This window comes from Suillus subaureus, assembly GCF_016647635.1.
Source record: "Suillus subaureus strain MN1 chromosome Unknown BJ212scaffold_23, whole genome shotgun sequence".
NCBI classification, from domain to species: domain Eukaryota; kingdom Fungi; phylum Basidiomycota; class Agaricomycetes; order Boletales; family Suillaceae; genus Suillus; species Suillus subaureus.
Window position 1 is genome coordinate 284,475 of NW_024538579.1, and position 17,581 is coordinate 302,055.

A 17,581-nucleotide genomic window follows, 5' to 3' on the forward strand; every position below is an offset into this window, starting at 1 on the left:
GTACTAACTGGCTTATGCCGCCGGTTCTGCACATTGCACCCTTGCTCGCTGGAGTCGGTATGCAGAAATCAGAGTGACTTTGGCGGGTAAGAAGGGTTATATCTATGCTTGTGCCGTCTATCCCGCACCGAATGATAATCAGCTTATTGACAAAGTTCCTTGGTTACTCGCGCATCTCGTTTTTAAATAGCATGATAGTCCACCTATGTAGACACCGGTACGAGCTCGGAGACGAAAAAGATACAGTATGTAGAAGTCTGGGTATCATATAATGATATGGAGAGTACAAGAAGGGATCGCATTATGACTCATATCGATGGCGATGACAATAGCAGACCATAATGACGCAGAAAAAGGATGAGGAAGCGCACGAGAGCAATTCTATGAGAGCATCCAAGACAGAAAACCAGCAGCTAGCTTAAATATGAGACAGTATTTACCAATGCATGCATAACACGCCAAAGAAAGAAAAATCCAGGATTTATTCCTCTTCTCCCTCGTCTTCTTCTTGTATCGCTTGTCTGAATGCAGGGCCTGAGCGGCTTGTGGGTAGTTGACGACGCCCTGCTCTCACATCTGAAGCCTCGAACACATTCTCCGTCGGGACAGGTGACGACCTAGCGGGCGAATGGCCTTGTTTGGCCCTGCTATTGCTATTCGGCGGAGCCAGTGAAGTAGCACGACCCTTCCCCGAACGTGAGTTATGATTCCGTGCAGGAGGCGACATGGGGATCGGCGACTCGACGGGGATAAACGACGAGCTCGTACTCGAGCTCGACGGCATCTGACCCAACCCACCCGCAAACTCAGGTATGTCATCATCCTCATCCACCCAATCGCTCTCATCGCCCAAATTGAGACTCTGCCTCCCGGTAAACACATCCCGAATGCTCGCGGGCCCATCTGGTCCTGGAGATATCGAAAGCACTTCGATAGGGAGATGCGTAGAACGGGACTGCCAGCCAGGAGGCTCGTGGCCCCAGGATTTTTTCCAGCCTGTTCGTCCGACGGTTCCTGAGGGACTCATGAAAGGCGTGATCCGTTTCTGGGCCACGAATGTCGCACCGCCTGTTGTCCCACGCCGCGGGGTGTCGTCAAGCGAGCGGCGGGACGGGTAGCTCTTGTACGGAGAACTCGTGCGGGTGCCTTCTCCTTCCGAGACTTCATAACATGAAGTTGGCCGGGAGGACGCTAGTGAATGGACGGACGACGTAGCAGAACTAGTCCTATGGTGTACAGGTCGAGGTCCTGCCTGATGACGTATGACACGAGTTGACGAAGAAGACCCGGCTCGTCTGTGGTGATATTTATGCATCGGTGAATTGGTGCGATAGTGCGCTGACCCATTAGACCCTGCAGATGGCGATTTGCGATGCTTCCCAAGTGTAACACTATGAATGGAGGAGGGGCGCGATGAATATTCTCCCCTGTCAGATCCCGGCGTATGAGCACCGCCATACGATCGCACGCTGGGAATTTGCTCCAGTATGTGAGGTGGCTCCAGAACTAGCATTTGCCCAGAGTTTCCTGACGACCGACGGGAATTCACACTGCTTGAGCGACGCGACGAGGTTGAGTGACGTTTCACACGCCGTCCACGCCCAATTCCACTGCCTCTTTTCTTCACATTTCCATGACCACCAGGTGACATGGAAGCAGTAGGAGGGATGGCAAGAGAACGGCTATATGAGAGTCCGCGTCCACTGCCTTGAGCTTGAGGCGCCTCCTTCCGCTTTCCTTTCTTATCTTCCTGGAACCACAATCTGAACGTAGACAATAAACTGGCACGATTCCGGTTAGGTGGCACAACCTTTCCCTCGTCTGAGAAGTTCGGTAGGCTCGTCAGCGTATCACCTGGCGAGTTTGCAGGTGTCGGCGCGTGTGATTGTGGAGGAGACGTTCGGCCACCAGTGACCACCCACGGCGAACCAGGCAAAGGGGACAGAACACTTGACTCTGCAACAGACGGGATAGTAGGGACAATAGGTTGGTCCTTAGGTTTCAAAGGCGGGGACTTGGTCAACTTGGAGGAGTTCCCAGAATTTCGGGGCTCTTCCCCGCCTCCACTTCGCTTCTCGTGCTCTCTGGATCTTTCCCGCTCGCGGTCCTTGTCCTCCCCTTTTACTACTTCGCTTGATTTCTTGCGCACGAGACCTGCGATTTCAAGGGCATTCGTGGCGCGCTGCATAATGCTCACACTGCCAGAGCGTGCCTTGCTATCCCTCCTCCCTTTACTGTCCTTGTCCTTATCTTTGAAGCTTCCATTAGGCGTCGATGGATTGGACCTGCCGGAGGATTCAGCAGTAGTCGGTGACGGTGACAGAAACGGCGATTTCGCACGTGGTGGCGTCATAGGCCGTGTGGATGATGGGACGGTGGGCGTCGGAGGCAGCAAGGCAAATTCAGGAGCACGGTGTATTAGACCCAATGATGAGGTAATTGTGGCATCGTCAGTCTGCACACCGATGCCACGCTTGGTTCGTCTCCGAGAATCAGGGCGGTCCTCTTTCTCTCCGTCTTTCTCTCGCTGTTTGCTGTCTTCGCGCTCGGAAAACTCGGGAGGGGCCGGTATCTCTCCAGCCGAAACGCGTTTTTCCCGCTTACGCTTTAGCATCCACCAAATAGCACCTGCAGCGTCGCATGCATCGCTGAGAACAGAATGCACGATCTGACTAGTGTCAAATCCGAGTAGACTGAGGCTATTGAGAAGGTCGCGTTCTGCGGGCGTGGAGAAAATTATGGGAGCTGGAGTGCTGAGCAATGATGCAAAATCTTGGGGTGGTAGAGGGGCCAATGGCTTGTCCAGTGTTGGTGAGTCGGGGTCAGAAAGGGTAGAAGACACAGAGCGGCGCTTTGTACGTGCGGGTGTACGTGTTGGATACGGGGGTGCCTTAGGGGTCTGATCGAGGTTTGTAACTGACCCTGTGGCGGATGGTACGACGTTCTCTGCTTCAGATTCCTCTTCAATGACGGTTTCAGGTGGTCGAGTCATGCTATCTTTACTGAAACATTGAGAGCGCTGAGCAGCCTTAGTAATTGTGGCTTGGCTCTCGTTACTCTGAGTTGTGTCGAAAGGATCCTTAGGAGTGTCACCAGGAGTTGTAGGAGGAGATGGAGATAAATGAGATGATGCAGAAACAAAGGATTCAGATGTAGTCGACGTCGCCGAAGAAATAGAAAGTTCGTTCACCTGTATTTGAGTGTTCACGACGGGTTTTACAAGGAGGATAAAGGTATCGCGGGCAAGTGACGGGGATGGAGGAACGCAATTGACACCAAGTAGTACTTGGTCGGAAACAGGGGCGGAAGGAGTGGATGTAAACCAGGGAGAGGCTAGAATTTGTGGGATTGTCAGACGCTTGGCAGGATCAACCTCGAGAATGTTGCGGATAAGGTCGCGGGCGTCTATGTCCGCCGCTGGTAAATCACATCCGAAGAGCATAAAATGAATAGATACCTGTAGAGAGCCACTCGGGGTCTTCATATTGGCCTTTAATGACCTTTTCTTTCATGACTGCTTCGTCATCATCATCAAACGGAAGTGTGCCAGTTAGAAGACAGTAGAGAATCACACCCATGGACCAAACGTCGACCTCTGATACATCATCGAAATTAAAAGGTTCCAATAGAAGAAAGTAAGGCAGGCGAGCTCACCTGGACCGAGGTAACGCTTGCCTTGGAGCATCTCAGGGGCCGCGTAACCGGTAGTGCCACAAAAAGTCTCCATATAGACGCCGCGGTCATATTCGCGAGTAAAGCCAAAGTCGCCAAGTTTGACGCGACAGCGTTCATCAAGTAGGACATTTTCAAGCTTCAGATCTCGGTGGACGATGCCCTTCTCGTGTAGATATGCGACTGCAAGTGCAAGTTGACCAAAAATGATACTGGATTCGCTGTTCGGACAAGCGACCTTTCTCAGCAAGATAATCAAACAGCTCGCCACCACAACAGAGTTCTGTGACGATCCAGATGTGAGATTCAGTGGCAATGACTTCATACATCTGAGTGACATGGGGGTGGTGGAGCTGGCGGTGGTGGTGTATTTCGCGGGTGAGGGAGGCAGACATTGCCTTCGGAATTTGCTTTATGGCAACTCTGGTAGAGGTGATACGGTGAGTGCCCAGGCGAACCTTGCCGTACGCGCCTGGTGTGTGTCAGGGATAGGAAAGCAAGAATAAGATAGTCAGAAACCATACCTTCACCGATGACCTTTCCAAGGGTGTAGTTTCCGACAACCCTTATCTTGCTCGATGAGAGTTCCTTCCCGAGTTCGTTATAGGCATTAGCAAGTTGAGCTTTGTGGTTCTGGGTCACGGAACCCGTATGTTTGTGGCCGTGTGCAGACATATACAAGTTGAAATTTAACGTAGAACAGAAATGAGAGGCGCGGGCACAGGGGCCACAGAAGTAGTTCACAGATTGGCAAGAAATTCAGTTAAAGCAGAAGCTTGGCAGATGCCCAGCCGTTTGGTAGGACAAGTTGCTCGATCCAAACTGCTTTCAAGTGACAACTGTTGGACACAGCCAAGATTTCCCACGCCGTCCATTTGGGAACTTCAAAATCACAGCCGAAATAGAGCTCAGTTCTTCCATTCATATATCGCGACAACAACAATTTTCAAGTGGTTCAAATCCGAAGGTCGGACAGCGTACGTCATGGAGACGAATGTCATGGAGCCATGAGATACTCATAGAAAACTTCGTCGCGCTCAGATACCATGCGAAATGCCTGTCAAACTTGCAAAGCAAGAATGGTGAAGAACTTCTTCAAAAAATGATTGCCGATTTGCATATTCTATCTGATCTCGAGCACTACCTTAGTAGCTTCCACCTCGAATCACGATCAAGCGAAGAACTGCTTCCTTATGAAGTATTAGAAGACGAGGACTATCCCCGCGCATATTGTCCTTAGGCCCGGCAGGCAGCTTCCCTGGTTCGCTCCACATATAGGTGCTCAGCGCCTCAATCCTCGCCGCGCTATCAACCTGCGCCTGGATCTCAAAGATTATATAAAACTGGGTTCATTCAAGAGCTTCTTGCCTAATGCGACACCGGCACCGACAACTGCAATTCACACCAGAAGATATCCCTGACCGCGTGCGCGCAAACTGCAATTCCGCGACGGTGACTTCAAGTTACACCTTACATCCTAGAGGCTCTGACAGGGGTGAACAACAGTAAATCCCAACGCTGTTGCAACCTCAAACGTTGTGAATTTCTTTTTATTAGTCAACGTGAGGGAATAAGGCTCTTTGACTCCTGTATGTGCTCCAAGTCTTCGATTCAAACTGCTTGCCGCCGCTAAACACTGGACAGCCGATGTGACTGCCTCTAGTGATACTCACGATCTTGCCAATCGACGGCGTTGCTAATCTCAATGGATACGCACAGTCATGTAGGATCGTTTAACCTAGACGGAACTAGTGACGACTCTATGACTCAACAGCCACCTAGCAAGACGACGGGAAAAACCCAGAAATCACACTCCTTGATCGGCTACACTCGAACTCAGGAAATGGGAAGTCTGAAATGAAATTATACAGGCCGCCACGTGACTGTAAGCTTGTATGAATCCGGACGCACCAGTATCACTACAACGTGGTGCTGCTCATATGCATAAATGTTTTGGCAAGACATGGACGAGGGACAGGTTTAATATGAAGCACTTGCATGACGATATGACCATGTCGAGTCACAACCGAACAAACATTACAAATAGAACATCACTCAAGTACTCACTAGCACTCGGTAGCTGAGATACCAGAACTTCTAAGCCAATGTTAAATAATGCATTACATTTTTAATACGATATTTGAGTGAGGACATCCGGAAAATGGACACTGAGGAAACTTAAGCAGTTTGATTACTCGTGCAAAGCGGCTGACGTGTACGAGTCAATGACTTCAGCCCGCCCCTCGATACAGCAAACTAGGGTTAGGGTCAGGACGGCCAAACAGCAAAAAGAAAGGCCCACCCAGCCAGAGTGGCCGTGGTGGGACGGGAAAATATTGAGACGGTGCATGAGCCGAAGCCCATACAAACCGCAAACACCCTCTGAGGACAAGGTCGCCGTGCTATGAAAGGTCTCCACGGCCCACGAACCTGAGACGTGAAGAGGCCTGTGCCATCAAGGTAAGTATGAAGAATTCAATTCCTATCTGGTCGGATTTTATATTGGGCTGAGCGTGCACGGACCATCGATTTGCGTGAGAGCGACAACCCATCCTCCATTTACTTTCGTTCTTAAAGCTTCCAGTTACAAGGAACCGTGGTACATCTCTCTTCATCGTGTCAATATGTTTGACTGGACTGGAGATCAATCTGTCGCGAATGTGCATATCGCCTCGTAGGCAGGTTGATCACTAAGACCTACTAAGACTCTAATATCGTTTGTCACGGCTACTTTGACTGTGGGCTAGCTATAGGAAATCTCGGGCGACAACCTATGGTGGATTGTTTCCTCACAGACAAGAGTATTTTGTGGTGCGTATCTTGTTATAAGTCATTTGCCATAATTCAGCTTTCATTGGTTACATAGTGCAACAAAATACGTTGCAGTTGCGTTGATCCTTGTCGATGCTGGCGGATCGAGTCGACCTTTGACTTGGGGGTGGCGGTTCACAGTACCGCAAGAATCTCACCACGAGGTAGCCGGGAGCCATTTCCAGCACGCTTTCGTAATTATTCATCAGTGGAACGTGTTCATTCAAACCAGCGCTATCCAGCCTGTAAGCTCGCACGGAACTTGAGCCGTTGTTTGGCGTCCCGTCGGACTCAGAAGCCAGTGCTATGCTGACTACAAGCTCGCGTCGAGTTTTAATGTTATCGTGGAAAGCATGGCTGTATCACATCGCGGGGTGCCTTGAGGTATCTCAAGCCGAGCGCCATTTCGTGGCATCAATGACCCATGGAATTGTGCATCGTGACGTTCGTGACTTCTCGAGCAACTGCTTAACCGATGACTTCCCGTAGTACAACTGCATCAGTCCTCGATATCTGCAGTCTTCGAGTGTACTACACTGGTGATCTTTCAAGCTCTGCAGAGTATGGGCGATCTTCTCCTGATAGTGAGTGCGATCTGCAATTTGATGCCACCAATCATTGACCAATTATAGCCACAGGGTAGCAATTAATGTGAGCATATTGCGGGTCAGATGCTACGTAGTGAGCGCTCTAATCTTTCGCTTATCTACCGGGTAGCACGTATTGCCCATATAAAGTGATTTTCTCGAACACTGTCAAATCTGGGGCTATCTCTGGCTATGACGGCTCAGGGGCATTCCGAGAGTTAAGAGCGCCACTTCTCACGAACGGATAGCCGCAACTTCTGTATAGAACTCTTTCAAGTCGGCGTCGTATATTTCCCTACCAAAAAAAGATTAGATTTCACAGCCTTGACTCAGGGACCAGTGATTCACATCCCGTCTGGTGTCTCGAAATCCAGCAACTTTTGGAAGCAGTCTTTGAGTTCTTGTAAACTCCCGGCATGACTTTTGCCATGCCGGTTCGTGCTTCGTTCAAGCACAAATTCAAGGTATAAAGGCCTGAACCCGGCACACAACCTGGGCATTCAAAAAACTCGCCATGTTCTCTCAAGCTCTCACTGCTCGCGCTGATAGCATCGCTCGTCATCTCGAGACGATCTTTCTTTTCACACAAAATGATATCAGAACCACTCTGATACCTGTCGTATGTAACAACTAATACGTGTCTCGCCCCCTCGTTCAATTACACTTTTCAGACCATATTTGCATTATCTGCGGCTCCAAGATATGATCCCATCCACGCTTGGAATGCTCCTTTGTGGATATGGTTCCACTTATTGCAGTTCGATATTGCCAACCAGATCCAGGATCCGGAGGAGGACCGCAAGAACAAACCCTCCCGTCCGATACCTGCTGGTCGCATTTCTGTCGACAGCGCAGCTGATATACGCTGGGTGATGGTCCCAGTCTGCTTGATGCTGTCGTTGTGGTATGGCACTCAGGCTCTGCTGGCCAGCACCGTTTTTGCGGTGTTCACGATCTGGTACAACGAACTTCACGGTGATAAAATGGGATTACCGAAGAATGTACTCACAGCCATCCTCGGTGGGTGTCTGGAGGTTGGAGGAACCGTTGCTGCTGGTAAATCTATCCAGTTGCAGACAATCTATCAGTTTGCTGATCAAGCGTACAGGTTCTTGCAACTCACGCATGGACAAAGTCGGTGCTTTGGCGGTTGCACTTAGCTCGACAGTCTTTGCGACTACGCTTCATGCGCAAGACTTCAAGGATGAAGAGGGCGATCGCCTCACTGGCAGGTGCACCCTGCCCACAATCTTCCCTAAAGCCGCACGCTTTTCAATGATGCTCGGCATTCCCCTCTGGTCATTTGTCTTGAGCCATATCTGGAAGCTAGATGCGCTCTCTACCACTGCATTTGTAGCTTACGGTGCATATGTGGGGACCCGATTTGTGATGTACGACACAGTGGGCGCCGACAAGCAGTCCTGCAAATTTTATAGCGTGAGTCGAAATATTACTTGGGAGCACAGCGAAGTGAAGCTGACAATGGACTCATAACAGTTGTGGTACGCGCTCAGCCATCTACTTCCAGGTTACTGGCGTTTCTTCTATGGTGTTTGAGTATCCGGAGCTGAAAGTCGTATTTATCCTGTTCTAATGATATACTATCTAATAGCTTATTCTTCTTGTTGTACCACACGAAACAAATTCAAACTAGTCAATAATTGACCTTGGTTACCTGATACTTTGATGGCCAGTCAATATTCAATCGTAAGTCTATGCATCACCTTTGGACTCAGCGGCCAGATCTTGTACTTACATAATGACCTGACTTAAAATCGTGCATTGTAAGCCAATCAACTTTTTTCGTACACTAACTTGAACCATCAACATAAGTTGACGCTTGAGACTACCATCCAGGTCTCTTTTGATTTACTGCAGGCATGGGTACTAACGGGTACCACGCGGTCCGCTATCGGAATATGTATTTCAAATCACACCACAATTCTGATGGTTATCCAGAATGGCTCGGCCTAAAAGTGCTTCAACTTATATTATTGGTGCTACGCTCGATGACGACGCAATGAGCGGAGTCACTGTTTGGAATTCAAACCTCCATGTATATATATATCCCGCTTCTCTTTCTCACCTTCCCTCAGTTTGTTCCATCACACTGAGGGTAAGCCTTTTTATTATTCGGTCTGCTGCAGGACCCATGAGAACCCCCATGGAACCCAGGCTGGCGTCCGGACAAAAATTGACCCAAATGACCGTTTCACCCAGGTTACAGTCCGGACACAAAACGTCTAATTTGGGTGTCAACCCAGGTGAGCGTCCGGACATCTGCGAGGGGGGTGGTGGTATGCCAGGTCGAAGTCCGGACAAATATGGTAGAGTAGTGTAGCGGAACGACACAGTCGATAATGTTGAACGCGAGAGTTCAAATCTTGCTTTTTACAGCTTCCATTGGACGCTTGAAGTTCGAATGAGCAAGTCGACTACTATATGTGATGCCCACAAAAGTGCAACTGGCGCAAACCAACATCTTTTTTCTTTCATTGGTACAGTTCTCCTGTCTCACGTCTAGTTATGAACGAGCTCGATCTCGTTTGTCCCCCTCCGTCCCCTCAAAGTCGATGACTTTGCGATTGTATACACGGAGTGGGGCCTTCGCATCAGCCGAGGTGAGTTTGTGCTATCATGTCATTGTAATCGCTGACACAGTCTCAGTGATTGCAATATACTCGAAAGGTGGCGGTAAAAACGGCAAACACGCTGCTGTTGACAAAGCAGACGCTATCGCTGGTGTCTCGTACCTTGGCGTCCATATCTACCAGCAACATTTTCATCGTCATTTTCGTTCCATTCCTGATGCAACCGCCATGTTCCAATGCAACCACTTTGCCTTCCTTCCTTCTACTGCCTTTCTCTGTCTACTTTCATCTAAGCCCAACCTAACGCGCTCGGGACTCGAACTTGCACCTGCAGACCTCACAGACTTCGATATCCTATCAACTGCTTTGCCTCAGTTGGCGGAAGCGGCCAAATCGTTCCGCAAGAGGACTTCGAGGAACGGGGCCACACAGAGGGATGAAGAAGGCGATTTTTGATTGTTTTTTGCTTCTCGTGGCTATTCTAAACACACCTAGCTACTTAGAATAAGAAAAAACGCATTTTTGAGATTTTTGGTAACCTGGGTCAGAGTCCGGACAAAATTCAGCCCTCAGGTGAACCCAGGACGGCATCCGGACAAAAATCCCCAAAACGTGTCCGGACAAGTTTGGGCCTCAGCCGACCTGGGTTCTAAAGGGGTTCTCATGGGTCCTTCTGCTGCATCAGTAAATTAGCATATTTCTTGACCTGCCTTTTTGGTAACTTGCCGCCGGTTAAGTTCCCAAAAAGGTGTGGATAAGCCACGTGCAAGAACGGCGACACCCACTTGCCACAAGCAATTTTAAGTTGAAAAAGCAGATGCCTCCTCTTGACTGGACCTTTTTCCACACTTATTTTGGCTTTTTTTCGATGATTTTGCCTTTGTAAGTAGTGCAAGTGCTAGCAAATAGTAGCAAGTAATAGTTCTTATTTCACTTATTTTTGACTTGTTCATGACTTATTCACACTTTTTGAGAGAAACATGACCACAAAACATTGCATTTTCAAGCAACAAGTAGATTAAGTACAGAAAAGACATTAAAAAGGAGCTTCAGAAGCAATAGCACTGGCAGCAGCAGAATAATGAAGCAGCAAAGAGTAGTAGCAGTATGAAGCAGCGGCAAAGAGTAGCAGGACGAGGCAGTGGCGAAGAGTAGTAGTCAACTTGAAAATATTAGTTAGTGAGATGCATGCAGGCAATGAGAAAGACTGTACTGGCAACTAGTAGTACTACTAGAAGATGAGTGCATGCTCATCCTCAGAGTGTTCATCTAGTACAGCGGAGGGTGCACCATGCCTCTTCAAGGCGATCTCCTTTGCCCATCCCCAGATATCCTGGAGGACCGAATCTTGCAGGCAATTAATAGATTTCATGTAACACCTAGTCATTTCACCAAAGTTGGTGTCCGAGAAGGCCTTTTGAGAGCTGCTGATCTTGCCTGAGGACTTGTTCATAGAGTGAGGGACCTTGATGGCCTTGCCTTTACTGTTCACCTCTAATTTGCTGACAAGTGTCTCGGAAGCGATAAGGTGTATGGCGCATTCCATCTGAAACACAGGAAATAATTAGCTGTGCTGTGAAGAGAGGGGAGAAATACATGCCGCTGCAGTACAAAGACTGAGAGCGCCTTTCGCATGCATTCTTTTGTGATGGCTGTCAATAGTGCCCCAAGTGGCGCATGTGTGCTGTACAAGAACCTGAATAATGAGGTCAGACTGAAAAGGTCTCTCACATTTCCCATCCTCCATGATGTTCCCATACAGGAACGCTAGGTCGATGAGTAAGCTCTCTGCAAATCCTTTGCGATCTTCATTGGTCTTGACATCATCTTGCAATGACATGAAGTTGGTGAATACTGTGACAGCCGTGGAGCCAATCCCATTGCACCACTCTGATAGCTGTTGGAGAGCCTAAAAAGAAGAAATGTCAGACATGAATAGCATCAAAAATTACTCACTATAGCCATAACAGGTCCATCATTTGTGATGGTGTGGGGGGTATCTTCATAGACCACATCCCAGGTGTCCTGTAAAGTAGTGTGGAGTAAGGCTTCCAACTTGATACGACCCCAGACTTCATCCTGATCTCTGATAGCAGAAATGAGAGTAGGGATGAAAACGGAACTCCACCTAGCCACTGCCTGAGGTCCTCCAGGAAGGTGCTTGATCCTATACAAAGAATGGGGGAGGATCTCCACTGTCACCTCTAAGGGATTTGTGGGACCAGCCTCAAGTTTTATGGTACTTGGGATGCTGAACACACTGCAAGAAGACTTCAGCTGCTTTGCTGTGGGGGCATTGCATTTGACGCCAATGCTGGTCTATAAATTTTGTAGTCAGTAGAATCAAAATATTTGAAACCAGAGCACACTACCGTAGAAGTCAACCACAAGGACACTGGTTTGTACTCAGTCTTGACCACATGCTTGGGCTTGACCACACACTTGATGTGACCCACAAATTCAATATCGGAGGAGGGTAAGTCTTCCTCAACCTGCTGATCTGTGATCATGAGGTCATTGTCCTCGATCACAAAGTCATCCGTAATCATGAGGTTGTCCTCAAATAGATTGTCCTCAAATAGATTGTCCTCAAATAGATTGTCCTCAAGTAGATTGTCCTTGATCAAGTCATCTTCAGTTAAGGCATCCTCAGCATCTATGAGTTTGTGCTTGACACCAGTAGAGCAGGATGAGTAAGATGGAGTGATATGTGGAGGCCGGAGGTCAGCATTGTAGTATCCTTTGGGAACCTGCTCAGAAGGAGGAGGTTCAAGATCAGATTCCCTATCGCTGTTGGAATCATAGTCAACAAGGGAAGTTACTACAGGTGCAGTCTTCACATTCGTTTCAAGGTTGTCATCCATGATATTGAAGGCACTATCATCAGCAGTGATATCAGGCTCAATCTGGTTGAGCTGCTTGGGTGTTGGATTGGCATTGTGATGGGCTAAGTTCATCTGAGGTATAGAATCCTTCTGAGAAATTTTGACACCCTGGAAATGCAGTAAGCACATGGAATTAAACCAGATGGTCGGACTCACCTGAGCAGCCTTTAATTTTGACATATGAGCAAGCGCTTGAGAGCGTTTGGCTGAATCGGTTAATTCATCATCTGCAAAAAGGGTTGTAAAAAGGTCTGACATGTTGTTGGGCCCAACATTGGGGGTATGGATAGGTGTGAGTGAAGCACCACCACTACTCATAGTGCTCCCCCTAGTAAGCTTAGAGGAGGGAGTGGTACTAGAGATAGTAGAAAGTGCTCCAGAAGATCTGTGCTTCAAGTTGGAGGATGGCTTTGAACCACCAATGGGAATACTCAACATCCAATTTGGAATACGACCAGCAAGACCAAATTTTTTAGGAGCTGGTGGAGAGCTAGCATTGTTATCATAGACCATGAGATTGAAAAAAAAAGAGATGTTTCGGTCAGATGGAACTTCATGGTTAAAACAATAAAATGCCTTACACATCTGAGTCAGATGACTTATCATCATCATGTGCCTGTGTTGATTCACTGGCGATAAGGGCACCTGCCACATCAATTGCATCTCTCATAGGTGTTTTCACTGGTATCACTGTCCTCTTTCCCTTCTTCTTTGTGTGTCCTCCTGGCATCTGCACCTCCAACTCCTCATCTTCTTCACTCCCAGGATGCTCAATATTGGCACTGGCAGCTGATTTATCAGCCCTGCCACCCTTACCTTTGGCGCCAATAGCCTTATTGGCAGCTGTAGTCAAGTTGGTGGTTTCTGGAGCTTTTGCAGCCTTTTTCACCGGATGAGGACAAGGATGACTAGGCTTAGGTGCATCAGCACATGCAGCAGCTTGGTCTGTCTGCAACTGTTTCTGAAATGCTGCAACACACTTATGAGTTTCCTGTATAGCTGCTTGACTTGCCTCCTTCTCCTCTTCTTCGCATTGATTGTCAGTGGCCTTTTGAGCTTTGGTACATCTTTTTATGCAGTTGTCACCTCCAGTAAGAATATGTCCTGGATGCTGAGTTGCATTCTTAGGTTGAGTCATCATGCGTTGTGGAACTGTGCTGGCAGGCATGATAGTATCAATGGAGGGTTTGGGAGGCTAAAGAAATTTGAGGGCGATGGTAGCTCACAACAAGGTATGTTTTGTCACGATTCTTCAAAAATTGTAGTCTAAGCTGACTCTGAATAAATATCTACATTGACCCTGATGTACCTACTAGATTTGCGCGATTCTTTTGCACTTGCCACTCCAAAATGCTGGTCTAGTGAACCCAGAGTTCACTGTATCAGACACCTTTAAATTTCCAGTGTTCGTCAATGAGCCTGTGTGATTTGGGCATTTCTTCAAAGAACCCCAAAATCTAGCCTTCATTGGTGCATTAAGCCTGGTTTAGTCACATTGGTGCTGGTCCGAATTGGTCGCTTGCCTTCAGAAATCCTCTTCGACTACTACCAACTTGGCTGACAGCACATATGCCTCCCTGCCATGCTCACCACCTACTTCAGCTTCCATGCCCAGCTCCGGGCTGCGCATGCTGGTTTCGAAATCAATCAGGTCTCACCCAACACAGGCATTCACTCCACTCAAATATACCTACTCCAGGACCTCCTCAAGATCTCCTACCACCACCGCTACCCCCTTGCCACCATCCTCAACCATCCTGGTCACCATCCCACCCTTGAGATTTCACACCACCACCTCCAGATTTCACACCACCACCTCAGGATTTCTCACAACATCCCCAGCCATCACCTCCTGCGCCCTCTGAACCAACTCACAAGGATTCAGACAATGCTGATGCAGAATTTACTGATTCAAGCAAGCAGTGTTATCATACATACCATTCAATGGTAAATGGTGTGTTCTTTTACATCTGTTTTTGATTTGATTTTGACTTAGATTCACACTTAGGATGACCATGCACGGCTGATGGAGAATTTCTGCCACATGGCACCCCTCCAACTCCTATGCCACTAAAGGCTCCTGATGATTGGAGCCCATATTGCAATAGAATAGAATTTGAGATGGCCGAGTTCGCATTCAAAAAATGCCACATGTCTGCCAAGAACCTGGATTTCCTATGCAATTTAATGGCCGCAACTCTCATGAAACACCATGATGTCCCTCCATTCACCAATCATAAAGACCTCCACAATGTCATAGATGCAACACAGCTTGGTGATGTCCCTTGGCAATCTTTCTCAGTTCAATACACAGGAGAATGCCCTGAGGTTGTCCCACCATGGATGGATGATGAATTTGAGGTGTGGTATAGGGACCCCTGCACGATGGCACACAACATATTAGCCAACCCTACCTTCAAAGACGAAATCAACTATATGCCATTTCGTGAATACGATGCAGTGGATGACACATGTCATTGGAAAGACTTCATGTCCAGGGACTTGGCATGGCAACAAGCAGTATGTTTCCAGCTATTACTGCTCCAAGTTGGGACATAGCTAACACTTCACCAAGGACACCATATCAAAAGATCCAGAGGCACATGGATCTGTGTTAGTCCCAATCATTCTCAGTAGTGATAAAACTACCATTTCTGTGGGCACCGGTAACAATGAGTACTATCACCTTTATGCCTTGATCAGCAATGTATGCAACAACGTACAGTGTGCTCACCATGATGCTCTTGTCATAATCGGTTTCCTCATCATACCCAAAAGTACATGTTTTTTCTAAATTTTATTGTGCATCATTTAACTTACTATACTACAGCTGACAGGAAGCATTCAAAAGATGACATGTTTCGGATATTTCATTGCCAGCTATTCCACAGCTTGCTATCTGCTATTCTCTCCAGCTTGAAATCCGCAATGACCAAATATGAAGTTGTGTGCTGTGGAGATGGTCATTTTTGGCGCATTATCTACATAGCAGATTACAAGGAACAATTAGTGCTATCTTGTATCATTAAGCATTGGTGCCCAAAGTGAGTATTGGAGCTTGTAATCAGTATCCATCTGTACTAATGATACACATAGATGTATTGCAGTTCAAACAAACCTTGATGGTGGTGGTGTGTATCACTGTCATGGGCATACTGATTTCCTAATCGATGAGCTATGCAGGGATGTATTATGGGATGAATTCGGTATCATTGGCGATCTCGTTGTGAGTGGAATTGGTCACTTTGCAATACCGAGCTAATATCTATTGTGCAGCCCTTTACAAACAACTTCCCCTGAGCAGATATCCATGAGTTACTGTCATTTGACCTCCTCCATCAGCTCATTAAAGGTGCATTCACAGACCATCTCGTCAACTGGGTAGTGAAGTACCTCAAGGCTGCACATGGGACCAGGCAGGTGGAGGAGATTATGAGTGACATAGATTGCAGGTATGTTACTTTATTTATTATCTTGATACTATTGTCTAATTTAAGTTAGAGTCACTGCTGTACCATCATTTGCTGGTCTATGATGATTTCCTCAAGGCCACGACTTCAAACAGTGGACAGGTGATGATTCGAAAGTGCTCATGAAGGTCTTTCTTCCAGCTATTGAAGGCCACGTACCTGGAGATATGGTTCGTGCATTTCGTGCATTGTTAGAATTTTGTTATCTTGTGCAGTGTGATGTTGTCACCGAAGATACCTTAAATCAGATTCAAGATGCACTTCACCATTTCCATCACTATTGCAAGATATTTGATCTTGTCGTTCCTACCTTCTCACTCCCTCGCCAGCGCTCAATGATTCATTATGCAGACATGATTCGACTCTTTGGTGCCCTGAACGGACTATGCTCCTCAATTACAGAATCAAAACACATCAAGGCTGTAAAGGAGCCCTGGCATTGGTCAAGCAAGCACAATGCCCTTGGTCAGATGCTTGTAACCAATCAATGCCTTGACAAGCTTGCAGCATCCCATGTAGACTTTGATGTACAAGGGATGCTCACTGGCACTATTTTGTTAAGTGCTTTAGCCGCTCTCGGTAAGTCTGTTCAACATTTCTTTCTCTGATTGTCTTCTCGCATACTCAAACAGCAACATATAGCACTAGATGAAGATGAACAAGCTGTCCCTCCTATTCCACCACAGCCAGATGCCCATGACGTTGAACCACAACCAGTCATTGATATTGATGATGGTGAGATAGTGGATGGTCCAACAGTCCTTGCTTATGTATGGCTTGCCAAAACTCCTCGTAAGTGATACCAAGCAGTGTCTACCCTCGATGCTAACTATTGTATCATACAGAACAAAAATGGGCATGAACAGTAGTGGCATTAGCATGTGAAGTTGCTGTTCCAGACCTGTGATGCCTCATTTGACACTTCTTGTTCACTCAACTCAACTGAGATGATCCCCGCAATCCTGCAGATGTCCCAACTGGTAGCTTGCCTCGGCACAAAGGCAAGCTCCAGGTCTTCAATTCTGCTGCCACAACTTTCTTTGCTCCCAGCGATCTGAGTGGTACTGGTGGCATGCGATGGGAACATATCCATGCATGTCCACTCTGGAGAAATGAGTACCTGCGCAACGACTGTGTGTTCGTCAACACTGATTCAGATGCTCAAGGCATGCGAGGACTCGAAGTTGCGAGAATCATATGCTTCTTTTCTTTCAATCACAACTGGGAAGTATATCCATGTGCTCTCATTCAATGGTTTGAGAAGATTAATGATTGTGCTGATGAAGACACTGGCATGTGGATGGTCCTTCCCAGTTTCCATGAGGATGGTTCTCAGCACCTTGCTGTGATTCATATCAAGATGGTGTTCTGTGCAGCACACCTGCTACCTATATACGGTTCCAACTACATCCCTCATGGCCTCATGTTTTACCATTCTATTGATTCTTTCTGCTCATTTTATGTCAACAAGTTCACTGATCACCATGCCTTTGAAATAACCTCCTGACCGCCATGTATGGCATAGGTAAGTCTTCAATTCATATTTTGGTCTGTTTTTAACGGTC

General features: G+C 47.4%; 5 protein-coding genes across 5 annotated transcripts; 3 read left to right on the top strand and 2 right to left on the bottom strand.

The window, feature by feature from the left end:
* Positions 1–140: 140 nt before the first annotated feature.
* BJ212DRAFT_1365816 (uncharacterized protein) lies at positions 141–4,525 on the bottom strand. Its single transcript, XM_041336086.1, has 6 exons — positions 4,197–4,525; positions 3,934–4,144; positions 3,655–3,893; positions 3,458–3,595; positions 3,191–3,405; positions 141–3,079 (listed from the first exon to the last, which is right to left on the bottom strand). The coding sequence occupies exons 1-6, from the start codon at positions 4,345–4,347 to the stop codon at positions 482–484; spliced, it is 3,552 nt and encodes a 1,183-aa protein (XP_041191337.1). The 5' UTR covers positions 4,348–4,525; the 3' UTR covers positions 141–481.
* Positions 4,526–7,243: 2,718 nt separating this feature from the next.
* Positions 7,244–8,751, top strand: BJ212DRAFT_398522 (UbiA prenyltransferase family). Its single transcript, XM_041343101.1, has 4 exons — positions 7,244–7,689; positions 7,742–8,126; positions 8,179–8,507; positions 8,568–8,751. Exons 1-4 carry the CDS (start codon positions 7,585–7,587, stop codon positions 8,625–8,627), a joined length of 879 nt encoding a protein of 292 aa, XP_041191338.1. The 5' UTR covers positions 7,244–7,584; the 3' UTR covers positions 8,628–8,751.
* A 985-nt stretch (positions 8,752–9,736) lies between these two features.
* BJ212DRAFT_1241491 (uncharacterized protein) lies at positions 9,737–9,904 on the top strand (the record flags this gene model as incomplete). Its single annotated transcript, XM_041329598.1, has 1 exon — positions 9,737–9,904. A coding segment is annotated over one exon (168 nt), but the record flags the coding sequence as incomplete, so codon positions are not given.
* A 1,408-nt stretch (positions 9,905–11,312) lies between these two features.
* On the bottom strand, positions 11,313–11,680 carry BJ212DRAFT_1211898 (uncharacterized protein; the record flags this gene model as incomplete). The annotated part of the gene is made up of 2 exons (XM_041329245.1): positions 11,313–11,570; positions 11,618–11,680. Coding segments are annotated over 2 exons (321 nt in total), but the record flags the coding sequence as incomplete, so codon positions are not given.
* Positions 11,681–14,748: 3,068 nt separating this feature from the next.
* On the top strand, positions 14,749–17,523 carry BJ212DRAFT_1447802 (uncharacterized protein; the record flags this gene model as incomplete). Its single annotated transcript, XM_041338449.1, has 10 exons — positions 14,749–15,066; positions 15,122–15,323; positions 15,377–15,590; positions 15,643–15,772; positions 15,862–15,998; positions 16,048–16,073; positions 16,095–16,595; positions 16,883–16,897; positions 16,964–17,149; positions 17,174–17,523. The coding sequence occupies 10 exons, from the start codon at positions 14,749–14,751 to the stop codon at positions 17,521–17,523; spliced, it is 2,079 nt and encodes a 692-aa protein (XP_041191341.1).
* Positions 17,524–17,581: the final 58 nt, after the last annotated feature.